This window comes from Amblyomma americanum, chromosome 1 (assembly GCF_052857255.1).
Source record: "Amblyomma americanum isolate KBUSLIRL-KWMA chromosome 1, ASM5285725v1, whole genome shotgun sequence".
NCBI lineage: Eukaryota > Metazoa > Arthropoda > Arachnida > Ixodida > Ixodidae > Amblyomma > Amblyomma americanum.
This window is the reverse complement of record NC_135497.1, coordinates 306,329,949-306,350,810: the sequence shown is the minus strand read 5'-3', so window position 1 is coordinate 306,350,810 and position 20,862 is coordinate 306,329,949. Positions and strand designations below refer to the sequence as shown.

At 51.7% G+C, this 20,862-nt stretch overlaps 1 protein-coding gene and 1 pseudogene across 1 annotated transcript; both read right to left on the bottom strand.

Annotated features, from left to right (window-relative positions):
- Positions 1–598: 598 nt before the first annotated feature.
- LOC144119901 (uncharacterized) lies at positions 599–3,210 on the bottom strand (annotated as a pseudogene).
- A 1,088-nt stretch (positions 3,211–4,298) lies between these two features.
- LOC144119891 (uncharacterized) lies at positions 4,299–5,619 on the bottom strand. Its single transcript, XM_077652404.1, has 2 exons — positions 5,606–5,619; positions 4,299–5,535 (listed from the first exon to the last, which is right to left on the bottom strand). Exons 1-2 carry the CDS (start codon positions 5,617–5,619, stop codon positions 4,299–4,301), a joined length of 1,251 nt encoding a protein of 416 aa, XP_077508530.1.
- Between the last annotated feature and the right edge of the window lie 15,243 nt (positions 5,620–20,862).

Sequence of the window (20,862 nt, the reverse complement as noted above, 5' to 3'; positions counted from 1 at the left end):
TTCTATATCCCCCCGCACATATTTCTCTCACCAAACCCCAAGAGGTTGCGTGGAGGCAACTCCAAACGAACACCTTCCCCAACCCCGCGATATATGCCCGCATATACCCTGGGGTCTACTCTCCCTCCTGTCAACTGTGTGGCCAAGATGCCACTCTATCCCACATACTCTGGGCTTGCCCTCAGGACTCCCCTCCGCGAGGTTTGCAGCTCTCGAATCCAGACCAGTGGGAGGCCGCATTGCTCAGTTCCGACTCGGGTGCGGGTTGTGACCAGGGCTCTAGAAGTCGCCGGACGCCACGGGCTCATGGCCACTTGATGGGGCTATAACCCCACACCAACTGCTACCTTGGTCGATGAAAATAGTTTTTCCGCCTCCTCTTCCGGTCGCTGTCTATCGAGGGCCGCCGCAACCTGCTGGACGGCCTGAAGTTGGGTGTCGTAGTCTCCACTCGGCGCTGCAGCTTCAAACTTCGGCGGGATCGTCGTCATCGCACTGGCCTCACACGGATGAAGTTCACAGTTCCACAGGATGTGGGCTGCTGTGGCCCGCTCCTTCGCGCATAATCTGCATACGTCACTCTTATACACATATATGCTTAGCAAGCACTGGAGTCAGTAACGAGCCGGTCTGTAATTGTCTGTAGATCACTGCCTCCGACCGGGTGAGACCCGGGTGTGCGGGGCGGCATAGTCCTCCTTCGTAAACGATACCATTTCACAACGTCGTTGTAGGTGGTCATGGGGTCCTTGCTGATATCGAAGGGCTGCCACTCCGAGGGCCCGGCACCCGTAGCCGCCGCGTGGTTCGCCAGTCCTCGCGCGACAGCGTTGGCCGTCTCGTTGTGGTTTGCGTTCCATTTACACGAAACACTGGGACCCATATAGGTCGGGAACCACTTGATGGACACTGCACCATCACGCACCCACGCCCTACGAAGGACACGCGCAGCAACGAAGCACACATTGTTCCGAGCATAGTTCATCACTGCTGTCCGAGAGTCACTTAACACCGTGCTACACTTGTGGTCCGCGATGGCCAGGGCGATGGCCACCTCTTCTGTGTGATGTGCTCTACTGGACCGGAAGCTCGCAGCAGACTTGGTGTTGCCGTCGCAGCCGCAACTACTGCGGCTATGAAGGTACCGGGTTGGTCCTGATGTTCGGCCGCGTCTACGTACACGGCACCAGTGTCGTTGGCATGAAGATCGATCAGAGCTTTCGTTCTAGCTAGCCTCCTCTCGTGATTGTGCTCGGGGTTCATATTCCGGGGGAGGGGACAGACAATCAGATGGTTGCGAACATCATCGGTATCCGATCTTTGGGCTCTCGCTTGTCTTCTGTGTATAGTAGACCTAGGTGTTGGAGAATATGACGACCCATCCGCGTACCGGATAGGCGTTCTATCTGGGCGATTCGTTGGGCTTCAGCAATCTCGTCCAAGGTGTTGTGGGCACCAAGGGCCAGGAGTTTTTCAGTACTTGTGCTCTGGAGAAGTCCCAAAGCCGTCTTGTAAGTGTTGCGATGATGGCGTCCACCTTCTTCCGCTCGCACTGTCGCCAGTTATGGAAAGCAGCCACGTATGCGATATGGCTGATGGCGAATGATTGTACGAGGCGGGTGAGACTTGCCTCTTTCATTCCTGCAAGACGTGAGGAGATATGACGGATGAGATGTACCGCCGCAGCAGCCTTCGTCGCTAACTTGCTGACCGTTGCCCCGTTGACGCGGTTGCGCTCCACCAGGAGACCCAAAACACGTATCTTGTCTCGGGAATCGACCTCCCGCCGTGCACACTGTGATGGTAGTCGGTGACTGTGTTACCCGTCGACCCTTAGGTGAAATGGTGAGTTCTGATTTCGAAGGGGAACAGGTGAGGCCCGTCCCGTCGAGTTGGTCTTCAATAACATTCACTGCTTCCTGAAGTGTATCTTCGATGTGGCCGTCGCTACGGCCCGTTACCCACAGGGTAATGTCATCGGCGTAGATGGTATGCCGGGCACCCTTCACGTGTTCACGTGTTCGAGGCGGTTGGCGACTCCAATCATGACTATGTTGAAAAGCAATGGGCATATCACAGATCCTTGTGGAGTGCCCACACTGCCGAGCTGCTTCTCTGGTAGTTGTAGATTGCCGGCGCATATCTGCGTGTAGCGACCAGTGAGAAAGTCACGGATGTAGTCGTACGTTCGTTTCCCCATGTTCAACTTGGACACTTGTGCTAGAATCGCAGTGTCACACTTTGTCAAAGGCGCTCTGGAGATCGAGGCCCAGTATCGTCTTGTTGTCTCGGGTGTTCGTGACGTCGTCGATTATTTCGTGTTTGAGAAGGAGCATTGCATCTTGTGTACTCAACTTCTCCCGGAACCCGATGATAGAGTTGGGGTAGAGTTCGGCGTCTTCTAGATAACGTTGCCAGCGATTCATTAGAACGTGCTCCAGGACTTTTCCCACACACGAAGTGAGCGAGATCGGTCGGAGTTGCTCTATGCTGGGTGGCTTGCCTGGCTTCGGAATTACGATAGTCTTAGCCGTCTTCCATTGGCTTCGGAGTCGACCCTCTTGCCAGCACTTGTAGTAATGCGTGACGGCTTCGATGGCGGGATCGTTAAGATTCTTAAGGACCTTGTTCGTTACGCGATCGGGGCCCGCCGCCGACTTGGAGTTGAGGGCTTGCAGGGCTGCTCGTACTTTCCAAACTTCAATTTCACGGTCTAGCACATCGTTGTCCGTTCCGGCGTATTCCGGGTGCCTGTCTGTGGGGGACACTGGTAGATACTTGGCGTCCAAGCACTTGCCAACTGCCCGTTCTCCCAGTTCCGTGATGGTTCTGTGTAGAGTTCGGGCAAGAGTGTTGTGGTGATAGCTCTTTGTCTTAGTCTCGTCGAGTAAGTGCCTGAGCATACCCCACGTTCCGCCCTTGTGTAGTTGCCCATCGGCCTCGCTACACACTTTGTGCCATTGCAGAGTGCATAACACCTTGCAGTGTGCCTCGATCTGCTGGTTGAGAATAGCAATCTTCTTACGGAGACGTCTGTCTGTTTGTGCGTTTTGTTTTCCAGCGCGCTTTAATGGACCGCTTGGCTTCAAGTAGGTGAGAAAGTCGACTATCCATCTGACCGATACTGTCGTCCGTCTCAATCTCCTTAGTTGCAGCTGAAGTAGCCTGTACGATGGCTTCTGCCCACTTCTCGATGTCGTCTATATCCATGCGTTCCTCCGGAAGACACCGGTGAAACTCGTTCCAGTCTGCAATACGATGTTTTCGGGTAGTGGGGATACTCTTGGGATCGATGAGTGGGACGACAACTTCGATGACGTAATGGTCGCTATCGTAATCGTCACCCGTGTTCCGCCATCGGGCCCCTCGTGAGCTTCCCTCAATCCTGATGAAGGTGAGATGTGTAGTAGTATCCCATGTAATCGATGTGCCAACGCGTGTGGGATATGCCAGATCTGTGAGCAAGTGCAACCCGGCATCTGTTGCGTCTTCTTGTAGATTGCGGCCCTTTACGGTCGTTTTCGTATATCCCCAGTCTTGGTGCGGTGCATTAAAGTCCCCGCCAATCAGTAGTGTGTTTCCTTCAGCCAGTCGGCTTGTATTGTGTATAAGTGCGCGAAATCGTTGCTGTCGATGTGCCGGACTGCTGTATACTGTGACTAGAAAGGTACTCTCCTTGTGCTTCTTGCCCGTAATAACTTCCAATGCACAGTGCTCAACCGTGTTGTTGACAATGATGTCGTGTTCCACAAATGTAATTGCTTTGCGTACGAAGATACAGACTACTCGCCCAGCTCCCGTGGCTGCGGCGCGCGCTGGGTGGACTTGTGTGCGCGCGATAGCCAGATAGCTTCGGCGTGACTTCGCTTTGTGTTTCTTGTACCATAATGACATCAGACTTGCGGGTGAGGTGCTTGAGGTGCTGTTGTAGTAGTGCTTTTTTCCTTGCGTAACCATTGCAATTCCAATGCCATACCAGATCTTTTACGGGGGAAGTCATTGTGGAAGTTGTCCGGGCACGGATTGCTAGATGACGGGCTGCATTTTCTGGGGATCTCCACTTAGTCCAAGGTGCGTCATAAGCATTTGCAGTTGTGCTTGCATCTGCATCATCATAGTTTGCACGTTCTGGCACGTCTGTTCGAGCTTCGTAAAGCGTTCGTTGGTCACCTTGCTGAAGGCTTCAGAGCGGTCTTCCAAGTTGTCAAGTCGCGCTAAGATCTTTCGGTCCTTGGTAGCCTCGAGTGCTCGTCTTTTGGGCGTCGGTTCCGTATCACTTTGGTGATCCCTGGGATCTTTTAGGGCATGGATCCCTGGGTAATGGGTTCTGCCGGCGGCTGGTCTCGGAGTTGCGGTTGTGGCGGTGCTGGTTGCGGTTGTTGCTGGAGTGCGAGGAGTTGGTCCAGCTTCGCACTGATGCTCTTGTTTGTGTGTTCGAGAGCAGCGATCTTCTGCTTGAGTTGCTCATTCTCCGCACGAAGGGCCTTGATGGCAGCGTACTCTGCGGAGGGTCGTCGCTCTGGTATCTTGGGTTCCTTGAGGGTATCTGCCCAGACAATACGTTCTCTAGTTTGTGACGGTTGTCGGTTACGACTCAAACTTCGCTCACTATTAGAACGTTGCCTGCTGCTTCCGCGTGTTTGGGACCGTCCTCTTGTGCACTCGACCGAGGTTTGCTGCAGTGGCGGGAAGTCGGCTTCTCGTTCTGGGAGACGGTGCAGCTGCTGGCTTCGCAAGTCCTCCATCTTACGATTCCATTGTCTGCGCTTGACAACATAGGACACCTTAAACTTGTTTGTGCACTCCCGGGCGCCGGTCCCGTGTTGGCCACCGCACAGCTTGCATTTAGGTTTACAATGGCGTTCGTGATCCGCGTTAGGGTTAGCTTCACCGCATGCAAGGCAAACTCTAGTATCAGGAAATGGGCACACATCGCTTCTGTGTCCGACTTTTCCACACTGTCGGCACACATCGAAATGCTTCTGATACAGTGCACACCGCAAGAGTATGGGGCCATATTTCACATAATTAGGGACCTTGGGTCCTTTAGACAGAACAATTACTGTTGTCGTATTTCCAATTCTGTGTGCCTGAATATCCAGCGGGTTGGCCGGGTTTACAATATTATGATTAATCTCGGAAGGGGAGCCTTCAATCGCTACTCCTCTTATCACTCCTTTCACTGCATCCTCTTGTGCCGCCTGATAAGTACTGACTTCATGACTCTTTCCTCCTATAAAGAGGCCTCGCATCCTAAGATACAACCCTGCGCGACGTTGTCCTGGGGTACTCACAGCGATGATATTTTGCGCTACATTGGTGCAAGTTGTGGCTTCATTGGCTTCCATTTTCGGTACACCTGCCGCCGCAATAATGGCCGACATGATGATCGAAGCTTCAGTTCTGGCTATATTGAGTCCGCCACGTGGTCTCACAATAATCTGGATGTCGTCTTTCGGCATTATTGATGGCATACGTGCTGCCTTCGTGACTGCTGCCGCAACTCCTCTGGCATAATTAACATGATCTCGCGATCTAGGTTGATGGTAAATTGAAGAGAACTCACCAACTTTCGAAGCGACGTCGACTTGATTGGCTCACTTGCCTGAGTTCGTCCATTCCGCCGTATCATTGGGAATAAGATCTTCGCCTTGGACTACAACACTCGTTCTTCCTTCAAGGCTGCCAAGTTGCAACTCCGAAATCTTGCTTTCCGTCATTGGCATACTAATCTCCATCGCTGTGGCCGTCTGGGTCATGATTCTCGTTGACTAGGCCTAACGGCTTGGCCCAGCTACCGGGGCCGAAACGCCCGGAGCCGTAAGAAGCGTTTGAGGGTAGGTAGGCTGGAAACGCCGATTGGTCGGTGGGATACGTGTCTGCGTGACGTTTTTTTCGCTTCGCCGTCGTTCTGAACCGGATGTGGGGTCGCCGCGCCTCTCTCAGCCTCTCCCTAGAGGGCCTAGGGAATCACTAGGTCCGTGTCCGCCGGGCGTGCGTAGTCCGCGGGCAGTCCCTTCGTGAGCCTAGGCAGCGGTGCGCGAGTTTCTGGAGCTGTCCAGCAGGTATGGCTTTTTTGCGTGCTGCGCTCGTCGGCGACAGCCAGCTGAAATTTCTGTACAGTTCTCGCTTCCACGACATTACGACGACCCTCATAAGGCGCTGACCTGCGAGAAATCGCCAGCCACATAAAGGTACGCATTTTATCTCAAATTTTGCTTCATGAAGTGCCGTACCGCTTACCTACACGCCTTCCGCATTCCAGGACCTCGTTTTGCTGCTGCAGGAGCACGTGGCTGGTGTCGTGCTGGTGTTCAAAGTTTTGCTACGATATTACGACGACCCACATAACGCGCTGACCCGCGAGAAGTCGCCAGCCTCATAAAGGTACACATTTTATCTCCATTTTCGCTTCATGAAGTGCTGTACCGCTTACCTACATGCTGTTAGAGGTGAGGGGTCCTTGAGTGAGCTGACTCTTTCAGCGCCGCAGGTCCCTTCTACGAATGACGTTGTCGGACTTGGTTATGAAGGAAACTGTACAGGGGGTTTATTTTACATTATTTACAAGATTTAGGAACCCATTGGAGGGTGATGGGGGAAGGTCGGAGGATCTGAGAAGATCTGAGGATGATCGAGGATTCCTTCTTATGGCACTTGTCCGGTTTTAAAAGGCTCCAGTCCCTAGGATTTCCCGGGTTCGAGGAGGTTTTCGCCAGGTTGGGCGTGGCCTAACTTGCGCTGTCGTACACACACACCACTTCACATAGGGACACGCCCCCGTAACATGCCTCGCCGGAGAGAGAGGGTGCAGCTGGACAATCGCCCCCACCAGAGAGAGCGTTGTCTTCGCGTCCGAACGACAGTCCTCACGCTGTCAAGCCGAACACGTCTTCCGGGAAGTCCGAATGGGCGAGGCACCAGCGAGCCGACACAGTTGAAGGGGTGAGCCACTCCTGCTCGGGGTCGCTAACTGCCTCAGTAGCAATGTTGTTTACAAACGGCGGCAGAGTCGTCCGTCTCGAATCCAATAACCCAAGCGGGGACAGGCCGTGGGAATGAAGATTCCTATCGCCGTGTAGGGACCCCGGCTGCAGGTGTCCCGGGCCGAATACGCAGCTGAACCAGACGGGCTGTCGCCAGAGTCCTTACAGCTCCTCCGCGGCCCAAAAATTCTCGAATGTCCAGTGTTGACGACCGCTGGGCAGGAAGAGATGAGATGGCGTCCGTGTTGGTCCCCTGCATTGCAATATCAGCGCCCCCAAGGCAGAACCCAAAGCATCACCAACAAAGGAAAGCGCAGGTGGGACGTTCCAAACCGCAAAGCACTGCCCCACCCGCAAGCGCTCGGAATTCGCCAAAGAATCACCAGGCTTCTTCCATTGACAATACACTTTTAAAAAATTGTGTTTAAATTTGGGTTAATTTTTTGCCGACTGAGCGCGAAACATCCCCTCTTGAAACTACCACAGCCGGATTACTCGGAACAAAGTAAAAAAAGACACTCACACAGGAGGAGATTCCTCTAAGTTCTCCCGCTTACATCAGTCTGCTCAAGCCATAGGCATTTCCGTGCAGTTTCCCCTTATAACGCACCGAGAAATTGTACTGTTGGAGAGCCATACTCCATCTGAGCAAGCGACCATTTTTGAGGGACATTTGTCGCAGCCACTTTAAAGGACTATGGTCAGTCTCAAATACAAACTTTGCTCCGTACAGGTAACAAGACAACTTCCGCGCTGCCCAAACTAAACACGCGCACTCTTTTTCGGGAGCGCTGTACGCTTCCTCTCTACTGGTCAGTTTGCGGCTGATGTACAGAACTGGGTGTTCTTCATGGTCGTAGCCATCTTGGCTTAAGACAGCACCCAGCCCTCTATCGCTGGCATCACACTGGGCTATAAACTCTTTCCCATAGTCAGGGGTCCTGAGCAAGGGTCGGGGCACGAGTGCTTCCTTCAGGCTTTTGAAGGCGTTTTCTTCTTGGTTATCCCAACTTACGTTAGTAGGTGCTCCCTTTCGCAAGGCGTCAGTTAAGGGACTAGCCCGCTGTGAGTAGCTAGGAATATATCGCTGGTAGTACCCAACTAATCTCAAAAAGGAGCGAATGTCCGTTTTCGTCTGTGGTTGAGGAAATGCTGCGATCGGGGCAATCTTTAACTCGGATGGGCTCCTAGTTCCCTGGCCTACAACGTGGCCCAAGTACGTCACCTGAGTGCAACCAAATCTACACTTTTCTGCCTTCAGTGTCAGTCCAGCCTGTCGTAAACTGGAAAACACGGTCTTTAGGTGTTCTAGATGCTCTTGCCAGGTTTCCGAAAAAATTGCCACATCGTCGAAATAAGGGAGTGCAAAGCACTGCATGTCCTTCAGTACGATGTCCATGAGTTTCTAGAAGCTGTAGGGGGCATTCTTCAACCCAAAACTAAGCATTAAGGGACGAAAGGTGCCCGCTGGGGAGATGAAAGCGGCATACCTGCTCGCGCTTTCTGAGAGGGGAACTTGGCAATATCCCCGTACGATGGAAATGAATTTCGCGCCGCTCACCCTTTCTATCCTTTCCTCTATGTTGAGAATCGGGTATAACTGATCCCTGGTAATTGCATTCAGCTTTCTATAATCCACGCAGGGACGAGGATCTTTCCCTGTGGCCTCAGCAAGAATTAGCGGTGAGGTATAGTCACTTTCCGCTGGCTGTACAACCCCTAACTCCCACATGCGCTGAATTTCCGCGTCCATTATTTCTTTTTGCCTCTGTGATACCCTGTAGGGATTCGACCGTACCGGCTCATCAGAGGTGAGCTCGATTTCGTGTGCCAGGAGGTGTGTCTTTCCCGGGCGACTGCTAAATAGGTCAGCGAATTCGCTCAACAACTGCTTTAGCGTGTCGACCTGGGTCCCGCTTAGGAATTCTGCATTTACGGAGAGAGCCAGAAAGTTCTCCACGTTGTCACCAGCGTCCGCACCTCCCTTCCAACCCTGACTCTCGCTGTCCAGCTCTTATGGTTCATTTAGAGTCAGATTGACGATCCCGCTGCGTTCCACGAACGGCTTCATCAGATTGCAGTGATAGATTCTCACCTGCTTTCCCCTGACTGGAACCCTTAGCGCGTAATTATTCTCCGAAAGTTTTTGCAACACTTCCACTGGACCATCCCAGTGAACTTCCAGCTTATTTTTTCTCGATGGCCGGATGATCATCACGCGATCGCCCGCGGTGAAACCTCGAAGGCGCGCGTTTTTGTCATAATAGACCTTGGCGGTTTTCGCATAATAGAATAGGCGCTCCTTTGATTTATTGATTCCCAGATGTCCTGCCCAGCCATTTCCGTGGCAGAGACTCAGAATGTCCGCTTTGTATTTTTCGGGCACGACCAGCTGATCAAATGTTTTGCCTTTTCTGTCCTGGTAGTGTCGGTATAGTAAGCCTCCCTTCTCATGCATCGTTACGTTGCGTCTCGCGATGCCCTCTTTAGCTGTAAGGTGCAGTCTTTCCAAAGTGGGATCCTGTTTTCTGTTCTTTTGTTAGGGACTCCCTGTTCACCTGCAGAAGGCGATCAAAACTACGCGATGTTGGAGATAAAACGGATCCTTCAGCGTTTTCTGATTCCTCTACCGACTTAGTGGTTGAAGTCCCTCGTCGCTCATTTGCTCGGTCAGCTGTCTGGCTTTCATTCCTCGTTGGTTCACTTCCCTCCTCATTTGATTGCAACGATATGCTGGCTGGTGCGTCTCTGGCTATCTGAGGTTCGGGAATCTTACTTAGTTGAGATGCGAGCTGACGAGTTTTCGATCTTGTCAAAGCTTGTTTCACCCCACTTCCGAGTTTCTGGCCTCTCTCGCGTAGCAATTGGTCTGATCGATTCGAGAAGAGGTATGGATATTGAAGTGGCACGGCCTTCGAAACTGCGGCCTCAGTGATTAGCTTTCCAAACGGTCCACAAATTATCACTCTAGCTATGGGAAGGCATACACTGTGTTCTTCTACTGCCTGTTTTATCCACGAGACTTTTCCCGTAAAATCGTCCACTGGCACGTAAGATGGGTGGACAACGTCCATCGTCGCGGCGCTATCACGAAGCACCCTGCACGGTTTCCCGTTAACGTGCAGCTCGTGCAGGTATGGGTTAAGGAGCTCTAGATTCTCGTCGTTATCCTCGACGCACGAGAACACCAAACGTTGCTTTGTACACATGGCTGCAAAGTGCCGGACACCATTGCAGTTGTAGCAACGAAATGGCCTACTAGCCTCAAACTCTTTTTTCGCGGCTTTGTCTGCTCCCTGTCTCTTTGCCTGTTCTTCACGCTTTTCTGGCCTACCTTCGTTGCCTCTGATTGCTCCGAACTTCTAGCACTTCGCGTCTTTCTGCTAGGCCCTTTATCTCGCATCGCGTTTCGAGCGTGTGACGCACCCTCTTCAGTGCTCAACCTTCTGCGCGAAACGTACTCCTCTGCTAGCTCAGCGGCCCTTTCAACTGTGTCGACTTTTTCCCTGTCTTGAACCCACAGTTTCACCACTTGGGGAATGCTTCGGTAAAATTGCTCAAGGCAAAAACACTCAATGATTTTGTCTCGGCTTTCTTAAACCTCGGCTCCTTTTAGCCACTCTAGCAGATTCGTCTTTAGTCCATACGCGAAATCCGGATAGCCCTCGCTATCGTTTTTCATTGCGTTCCTGAAGCGCTGTCGGAAAGCTTCGGCTGACAGCCGGTACCTTTTTAGCAGGCTGGCTTTGACTTTTTCGTAGTCAGCTGCGTCTTGTGTGCTAAGTCTCGCTATGACTTCAGCTACTTCACATGGCAAGAGTGTCAGAAGCCGTTGCGGCCATGTACTGCGAGCAAAGTTCTCCCTTTCGCAAGTTCTCTCAAAGTTTCCCAGGTACAATCCTATGTCCCTTCCACTTTCATAGGGCTGCATGAATCTGTTCATTCTATATGATTGTACATCGCTTGCTCTTTCAGGAGACCCGGCTCTCGAACTGTCGCCTTTTTTTTCGATTTTCGCTTTCAAGCTGCAATCGCTTTAGATTTCTTTCTTCTTTTTCAGCTTCCCAATTTTGCCGTTCTTTCTCTTTTTCCCATTCCGCTTCCCTTTTTCTTTTTTCTTCCTATACCAAATTCCACGTATCTACCAGCTGATCGTCATCTACGTGCTTTTCAATTGTCTTGCATATTTCAAGTTTTGTAATTTTCCCCTCTACTTCTATTGACAGTTCCTCGCATAACTACAGCAAGGCCGACTTTCACAATTTGATAAGGTCCATGACAACGCTTTCTCCACTTTGGCAATGCTATCTGCAAAATGTCGTGAGATTACTCTTTCTCAATTGACATACACTTCCCAGTGATTCTAGATTATTCTCTCAAAATCTGAAGCCTGGCGAATCCTATAGCAAAATGCCGAAACGCTTACCGGTTGAGAAAGCACGATGTCGCACGGTCCATCCCAGCTGCTGCCAACCAGTTGTTAGAGACGAGGGGTCCTTGAGTGAGCTGACTCTTTCAGCGCCGCAGGTCCCTTCTCCGAATGACGTTGTCGGACTTGGTTATGAAGGAAACAGTGCAGGGGGTTTATTTTACATTATTTACAAGATTTTGGAACCCATTGGAGGGTGATGGGGGAAGGTCGGAGGATCTGAGAAGATCTGAGGATGATCGAGGATTCCCTCCTCACGGCACTCGTCGTCCGGTTTAAAAAGGGTCCGGTCCCTAGGATTCCCCAGGTCCGAGAATGTCTTCGCCAGGTTGGGCGTGGCCTAACTTGCGCTGTCGTACACACACACACACACACACGCACACGCACACGCACACGCGCACGCGCACGCACGCACGCACGCACGCACGCACGCATGCACACACACACACACACACACACACACACACACACACACACACACACACACACACACACACACACACACACCACTTCACATAGGGACAGGGCCCCGTCACATGCCTCGCCGGAGAGAGGGTGCCGCTGGACAATTGCCCCCACCAAAGAGAGCGGTGTCTTCGCTTCCGAACGACAGTTCTCACGCTCCAGCCGGACACGTCTTCCGGGAAGTCCGAATGGGCGAGGCGCCGGCGAGCAGGCATAGTTGAAGGGGTGAGTCACCCCTGCTCGGTGCTGGCGGTCGCCAACTGCCTCCGGGCCGCACGATCTTCCGGGAACAAGGCTTACAAGCGGCAGTGGAATGCTCCGTCTCGAATCCAATAAACCTCGCGAGGACCGGCCGTGGGAACCAAAATGCCTATCGCCGTGCAGGGACCCCGGCTGTAGGTGTCCTCGCCGAATACGCCGCTGAATCAGACCACCGGCTGTCGCCAGAAACCTTACAGCGGCCTCCTGGGCAGCTTTCATATTTCGGTTTACTAATTCCCTCGTGTTGTTAAGGCGGTCCAGTAGCTTAAGCACGTACTCAACCACTGTCTGGTTCTCTCCTGTCCCTTGCCACATTTCTCTCAGCATTCGGAGGGGAGAGTCCATACACGAGTTCTGCTGGCGTAAACCCCGTAGCTTCGTGGGGGACTGTTCGTAAAGCGAAAAGTGTGGCCGGCAGACCATCCTCCCAGTCTGCTTTATGCTCATAACAAAGAGCGCGTAGCACCCGCTTCAGCACCGAATGCCATTTCTCTACACTGTTGGACTGCGGATGATACACCGAGCTGTGTAACAGTTTTATTCCGCATCTTTCTAGGAATGTGGTCGTCAAGGCGCTTCTAAAGACCGTCGCCTGATCGGCTTGGATTTCGGCCGGAAATCCTATTCTCGCCAACACTGACAAAAGGGCGTCAACTATTTCTGTGGAGCTCAAGTCCTTCAACGGAATTGCTTCGGGAAATTTTGTGGCGGGACATAGCATAGTAAGTGTCGGGCGCGCGTCCTTATCGCATCTGCGGTTATGTGTGTGTACGCACGGTCGATTCGGCGCGCCCAAGAAACAGCCGGTGCTTTGTGTTCCTATGTGTGTGCTTGCCGCTAAGCGGCGACGGACGAGAGACCCCCCCCCCCCCCCGAACAGCAGTCATCATCTGATAAGACCAAGGTCTGCGCGCCGCCTCGGTAACGACGGGAACCAGCTCAAGATGCCTTCCCACGGAGCCGACCGAAGGGAGCAGCGGGGAAGCAAGGACGAGGGAGAGCAAACTGGAGGGGAGGACCGGGAAGAGAGGAGAGACGACCAAGAAGGACTGGACGGACGGGTTGTGGATGCCGTGACGAGAGGCCGTATCCCGACGGCAGAGTGGTGTCACCGCAATAAGTGCATAGAAGTCAATAAATTCGGCACTTTATAATCTGAAGTCTTCATGTGGTCTGGCTGAATCGGGAAAAGAAGAGAAAGGAGTCAAGGGAGGAGAGGAACCTGCCTGACTGTAAGCAAGTACTTATAGCCTGATTTCGTTTTAGGCAAAGGTACTAGTTGTGATCGGAGGCCCCGACAGCGGGAACAGACGAGCCCGGCAGGCGCCATCGAACTATGCTTGACCCAAAGGTGCTGTCGTCCTGAGAAGAGGATTAGGAACGGCTCCTGGCGACGGTGAGCTGTGACGAAAGGCCTCTCATCCCGTCGGAGTATGGAATGCGGCATTGCTCCCGAACTGTGCCCTCACGTGGACCGGCAGAAAGACGCGAACAAAGGCGCCGAACCCGCCTCGCTCGCTTGCACGTGCGGCCAGACAAAGCGGAGGCAGACACGGCTGATTCATCTTACCCTCGGGAATGCCCGGGGTCGTCAGGACGCCTCTTTCCCACGGAGGGCATCACCGCCTGCTAAGCCAACGACCTTGTGCACATGATCAACCCGTCGGAAGCCACATTCCAGGACGCCTCTTTCCCACGGAGGGGGTCACCGCCTGCTAAGCCAACGAACTTATGGACCTGCTCAACCGGTCGGAAACAATTCCAGGACCTCAAGGCGCCAGGATTCCTTATCGCCTGTGCACGTGTTTTTGGGGGCGGAGCGGTCACGGGGTTAGGGAAGAGACTATGAAGAGTGTGTCTTCCTATTGGACGCTTGATCAGCCACCGGTTTCCCTAGCTAGGTGCCTAGGGAATATCCACTGTATTTAAGCCGCGATTTGGCTGGTTTCACGGCACTCCATCTCTGACTTTTGGGTCTCCCTGCTTCTCTTGTAAATATGTAAATAAACCTTCAAGTTTACCAACCCTCCTGAAGGCTTCCCTCCGTTGTCTGCAGAGTTCATCGTCATGCGGTGAAGACCTCGGTCCCGATACCCCAAGCATATCAGCCTACTGTGTCTATTACAAGCCGGCGGAAGGGTTCGGAGATCAATGGAACAATTTTAAGTGGAGCCTTCCATGTCTCTCCCGGCTTGCCCATGCGCTGGCACGCATCGCATGATTTTACGTAGCGTTCTGCATCTTTGAAACAACCCGGCCAATAATGTTCTAATAATAGCCGCTCCTTTGTTTTATTGATTCCCATATGTCCTGCCCAGCCATTTCCGTGGCAGAGACTCAGAATGTCCGCTCTGTATTTTTCGGGCACGACCAGCTGATCAAATGTTTTGCGTTTTCTGTCCTGGTAGTGTCGGTATAGTAAGCCTCCCTTCTCATGCATCGTTATGTTGCGTCTCGCAATGCCCTCTATAGCTGTAAGGTGCAGTCTTTCCAAATTGGGATCCTGCTTCTGTTCTTTTATTAGGGACTCCCTGTTCACATGCAAAATGCGATCAAAACTACGCGATGTTGTAGATAAAACGGATCCTTCAGCGTTTTCTGCCTCCTCTACCGACTTAGTGGTTGAAGTCCCTGGTCGCTCATCTGCTCGGCCAGCTGTCTGGCTTTCATTCCTGGTTGGTTCCCTTCCCTCCTCATTTGTTTGCAACGATACGCTGGCTGGTGCGTCTCTGGCTCCTTGAGGTTCTGGAATCTGACTTAGTTGAGACGCGAGCTGACGAGTTTTCGACCTTGTCAAAGTTTGTATCACCCCGCTTCTGAGCTTCTGGCCTCTCTCGCGTAGCAATTGGTCTGATCGATTCGAGAAGAGGTAAGGATATTGAAGGGACACGGCCTTCGAAACTGCGGCCTCAGTGATTAGCTCTCCAAACGGTCCACAAATTTTAACTCTAGTTATGGGAAGGCATACACTGTGTTCTTCTACTGCCTGTTTTATTCACGAGACTTCTCCCGTAAAATTGTACGTTGAAACGTAAGACGGATGGACAAAGTCCATCGTCGCGGCGCTATCACGAAGCACTCTGCACGGTTTCCCGTTAACGTGCAGCTCGTGCAGGTATGGCTTAAGGAGCTCTAGATTCTCGGCGTTATCCTCGACGCACGAGAGCACCAAACGTAGCTTTGTACACTTGGCTGCAAAGTGCCCGACACCATTGCAGTTGTAGCAAAGAAATGGCCTACTAGCCTCAAACTCTTTTTTCGCGGCTTTGTCTGCTCCCTGTCTCTTTGCCTGTTCTTCACGCTTTTCTGGCGCTACCTTCGTTGCCTCTGATTGCTCCGAACTTCTAGCACTTCGCGTCTTTCTGCTAGGCGCTTTATCTCGCATCGCGTTTCGAGCGTGTGACGCACCCTCTTCAGTGCTCAACCTTCTGCGCGAAACGTACTCCTCTGCTAGCTCAGCGGCCCTTTCAACTGTGTCGACTTTTTCCCTGTCTTGAACCCACAGTTTCACCACTTGGAGAATGCTTGGGTAAAATTGCTTAAGGCAAAAACACTCGATCATTCTGTCTCGGCTTTCATAAACCTCGGCTCCTTTTAGCCACTCTAGCAGATTCATCTTTAGGCCATACGCGAAATCCGGATAGCCCTCGCTATCGTTTTTCATTGTGTTCCTGAAGCGCTGTCGGAAAGCTTCGGCTGACAGCCGGTACCTTTTTAGCCGGCTGGCTTTAGCTTTTTCGTAGTCAGCTGCGTCTTGTGTGCTAAGTCTCGCTATGACTTCAGTTAATTCATATGGCAAGAGTGTCAGAAGCCGTTGCGGCCATGTACTGCGAGCGAAGTTCTCTCTTTCGCAAGTTCTCTCAAAGTTTCCCAGGTACAATCCCATGTCCCTTCCACTTTCTTAGGGCTGCATGAATCTGTTCATTCTATATGATTGTACATCGCTTGCTCTTTTAGGAGACCCGGCTCTCGTACTGTCGCCTTTTTTTCGATTTTTGCTTTCAAGCTGCAATCGCTTTAGATTACTTTCTTCTATTTCAGCTTCCCACTTTCGCCGTACTTTCTCTTTTTCCCATTCCGCTTCTCTTTTTCTTTTTTCTTCCTGTACCAAATTCCACGTATGTACCAGCTGATCGTCCTCTACATGTTTTTTAATTGTCTTGCATATTCCAGGTTTTGTAATTGTGCCCTGTACTTCTATTGACAGTTCCTCGCATAACTACAGCAAGGCCGACTTTCACAATTTGATAAGGTCCATGACAACGCTTTCTCCACTTTGGCAATGCTATCTGCAAAATGTCGTGAGATTACTCTTTCTCGATTGACATACACTTCCCAGTGATTCTAGATTATTCTCTCAAAATCTGAAGCTTGGCGAATCCTATAGCAAAATGCCGAAATGCTTACCGGTTGAGAAAGCACGATGTCGCACGGTCCATCCCAGCTGCTGCCAACCAGTTGTTGGAGATGAAGGGTCCTTGAGTGAGCTGACTCTTTCAGCGCCGCAGGTCCCTTCTACGAATGACGTTGACGGACTTGGTTATGAAGGAAACTGTACAGGGGGGTTATTTTACAATATTTACAAGATTTAGGAACCCATTGGAGGGTGATGGGGGAAGGTCGGAGGATCTGAGAAGATCTGAGGATGATCGAGGATTCCTTCTTATGGCACTCGTCGTCCGGTTTTAAAAGGGTCTGGTCCCTAGGATTCCCCAGGTTCGAGGAGGTCTTCGCCAGGTTGGGCGTGGCCTAACTTGCGCTGTCGTACACACACACCAATTCACATAGGTACACGCCCCCGTAACATGCCTCGCCGGAGAGAGAGGGTGCAGCTGGACAATCGCCCCCACCAGAGAGCGTTGTCTTCGCGTCCGAACGACAGTTCTCACGCTGTCAAGCCGAACACGTCTTCCGGAAAGTCCGAACGGGCGAGGCACCAGCGAGCCCACACAGTTGAAGGGGTGAGCCACTCCTGCTCGGGGTCGCTAACTGCCTCAGTAGCAATGTTGTTTACAAACGGTGGCAGAGTCGTCCGTCTCGAATCCAATAACCCAAGCGGGGACAGGCCGTGGGAACGAAGATGCCTATCGCCGTGTAGGGACCCCGGCTGCAGGTGTCCCGGGCCGAATACGCAGCTGAACCAGACGGGCTGTCACCAGAATCCTTACAATGCCTTGCTCATTCCAGGACCGCGTTTTGCTGCTGCAGGATCACGTGGCTAGTGTCGTGCTGTGTTCAAAGTTTGCCACATTACAACGACCCTCATAAAACGCTGACCCGCGAGAAATCGCCAGCCACATTAAGGTAAGCATTTTGTCTCAAATTTCGCTTCATGAAGTGCTGTACCGCTTACCTACATGCCTTGCGCATTCCAGGACCTCGTTTTGCTGCTGCAGGAGCACGCGGCTAGTGTCGTAGTGGTGTTAAAAGTTTTTCCACGACATTAAGACGACCCTCATAAAGCGCTGACCCGCGAGAAATCGCCAGCCACATAAGGGTACGCATTTTATCTCAAATTTCGCTTCATGAAGTGCTGTACCGCTTACCTACATGCCTTGCGCATTCCAAGGCCTCGTTTTGCTGCTGCAGGAGCACGTGGCTAGTGTCGTCCTGGTGTTCAAAGTTTTGCCACATTACGATGACCCTCATAAAGCGCTCACCCACGAGAAATCGCCAGCCACATAAAGGTACGCATTTTATCTCAAATTTCGCTTCATGAAGTGCTGTACAGCTTACCTACATGTCTTGCGCATTCCAAGACCTCGTTTTGCTGCTGCAAGAGCACGTGGCTAGTGTCGTGCTGGTGTTCAAAGTTTTTCCACGACATTACGATGACCCTCATAAAGCGCTGACCCGCGAGAAATCGCCAGCCACATAAAGGCACGCATTTTATCTCAAATTTCGCTTCATGAAATGCTGTACCGCTTACCTACATGCCTTGCGCATTCCAGGACCTCGTTTTGCTGCTGCAGAAGCACGTGGCTAGTGTCGTGCTGGTGTTCAAAGTTTTGCCACGACATTATGACAACCCTCATAAAGGGCTGACCCGCGAGAAATTGCCAGCCACTTAAAGGTGCGTATTCTATCTCAAATTTCGCTTCATGAAGTGCTGTACCGCTTACCTACATGCCTTGCGCATTCCACGACCTCGTTTTGCTGCTGCAGGAGCACGCGGCTAATGTCGTAGTGGTGTTCAAAGTTTTTCCACGACACTACGACGACCCTCATAAAGCGCTGACCCGCGAGAAATCGCCAGCCACATAAGGGTACGCATTTTATCTCAAATTTCGCTTCATGAAGTGCTGTACCGCTTACCTACATGCCTTGCGCATTCCAAGACCTCGTTTTGCTGCTGCAGGAGCACGTGGCTAGTGTCGTGCTGGTGTTCAAAGTTTTGCCACGACATTACGACGACCGTCATAAAGCGCCGACCCGCGATAAATCGCCAGCCACATAAAGGTACGCATTTTATCTCAAATTTCGCTTCATGAAGTGCTGTACAGCTTACCTACATGCCTTGCGCATTCCAGGACCTCCTTTTGCTGTTGCAGGAGCACGTGGCTAGTGTCGTGCTGGGGTTCAAAGTTTTTCCACGACATTACGGCGATCCACATAAGGCGCTGACCCGCGAGAAATCGCCAGCCACATAAAGGTACGCATTTTATCTCACATTTCGCTTCATGAAATGCTGTACCGCTTACCTACATGCCTTGCGCATTCCAGGACCTCCTTTTGCTGTTGCAGGAGCACCTGGCTAGAGTCGTGCTCGTGTTCAAAGTTTTGCCACGACATTACGATGACCCTTATAAATCGCTCACCCGCGAGAAATCGCCAGCCACATAAGGGTACGCATATTATCTCAAATTTCGCTTCATGAAGTGTTGTACAGCTTACCTACATGCCTTGCGCATTCCAAGACCTCGTTTTGCTGCTGCAGGAGCACGTGGCTAGTGTCGTGCTGGTGTTCACAGTTTTGCCACGACATTACGACGACCTCAAAAAGCGCTGACCCGCGAGAAATCGCCAGCCATATAAAGGTACGCATTTTATCTCAAATCGCGCTTCATGAAGTGCTGTACCGCTTACCTACATGCCTTGCGCATTCCAGGACCTCGTTTTACTGCTGCAGGAGCACGTGGCTAGTGTCGTGCTGGTGTTCAAAGTTTTTCCACGACATTACGACGACCCTCATAAAGCGCTGACCCGCGAGAAATCGCCAGCCACATAAGGGTACGCATTTTATCTCAAATTTCGCTTCATGAAGTGCTGTACAGCTTACCTACATGCCTTGCGCATTCCAAGACCTCGTTTTGCTGCTGCAGGAGCACGTGGATAGTGTCGTGCTGGTGTTCAAAGTTTTGCCACGACATTATGACAACCCTCATAAAGGGCTGACCCGCGAGAAATTGCCAGCCACTTAAAGGTGCGTATTCTATCTCAAATTTCGCTTCATGAAGTGCTGTACCGCTTACCTACATGCCTTGCGCATTCCACGACCTCGTTTTGCTGCTGCAGGAGCACGCCGCTAGTGTCGTAGTGGTGTTCAAAGTTTTTCCACGACATTACGACGACCCTCATAAAGCGCTGACCCGCGAGAAATTGCCAGCCACATAAGGGTACGCATTTTATCTCAAATTTCGCTTCATGAAGTGCTGTACCGCTTACCTACATGCCTTGCGCATTCCAAGACCTCGTTTTGCTGCTGCAGGAGCACGTGGCTAGTGTCGTGCTGGTGTTCAAAGTTTTGCCACGACATTACGACGACCCTCATAAAGCGCCGACCCGCGATAAATCGCCAGCAACATAAAGGTACGCATTTTATCTCAAATTTCGCTTCATGAAGTGCTGTACAGCTTACCTACATGCCTTGCGCATTCCAGGACCTCCTTTTGCTGTTGCAGGAGCACGTGGCTAGTGTCGTGCTGGGGTTCAAAGTTTTTCCACGACATTACGGCGATCCACATAAGGCGCTGACCCGCGAGAAATCGCCAGCCACATAAAGGTACGCATTTTATCTCAAATTTCGCTTCATGAAATGCTGTACCGCTTACCTACATGCCTTGCGCATTCCAGGACCTCCTTTTGCTGTTGCAGGAGCACCTGGCTAGTGTCGTGCTGGTGTTCAAAGTTTTTCCACGACATTACGATGACCCTTTTAAATCGCTCACCCGCGAGAAATCGCCAGCCACATAAGGGTACGCATTTTGTCTCAAATTTCGCTTCATGAAGTGCTGTACCGCTTACCTACATGCCTTGCGCATTCCAAGACCTCGTTTTGCTGCTGCAGGAGCACGTGGCTAGTGTCGTGCTGGTGTTCACAGTTTTGCCACGACATTACGACGACCTCATAAAGCGCCGACCCGCGATAAATCGCCAGCCACATAAAGGTACGCATTTTATCTCAAATTTCGCTTCATGAAGTGTTGTACAGCTTACCTACATGCCTTGCGCATTCCAAGACCTCGTTTTGCTGCTGCAGGAGCACGTGGCTAGTGTCGTGCTGGTGTTCAAAGTTTTGCCACGACATTACGACGACCGTCATAAAGCGCCGACCCGCGATAAATCGCCAGCCACATAAAGGTACGCATTTTATCTGAAATTTCGCTTCATGAAGTGCTGTACAGCTTACCTACATGCCTTGCGCATTCCAGGACCTCCTTTTGCTGTTGCAGGAGCACGTGGCTAGTGTCGTGCTGGGGTTCAAAGTTTTTCCACGACATT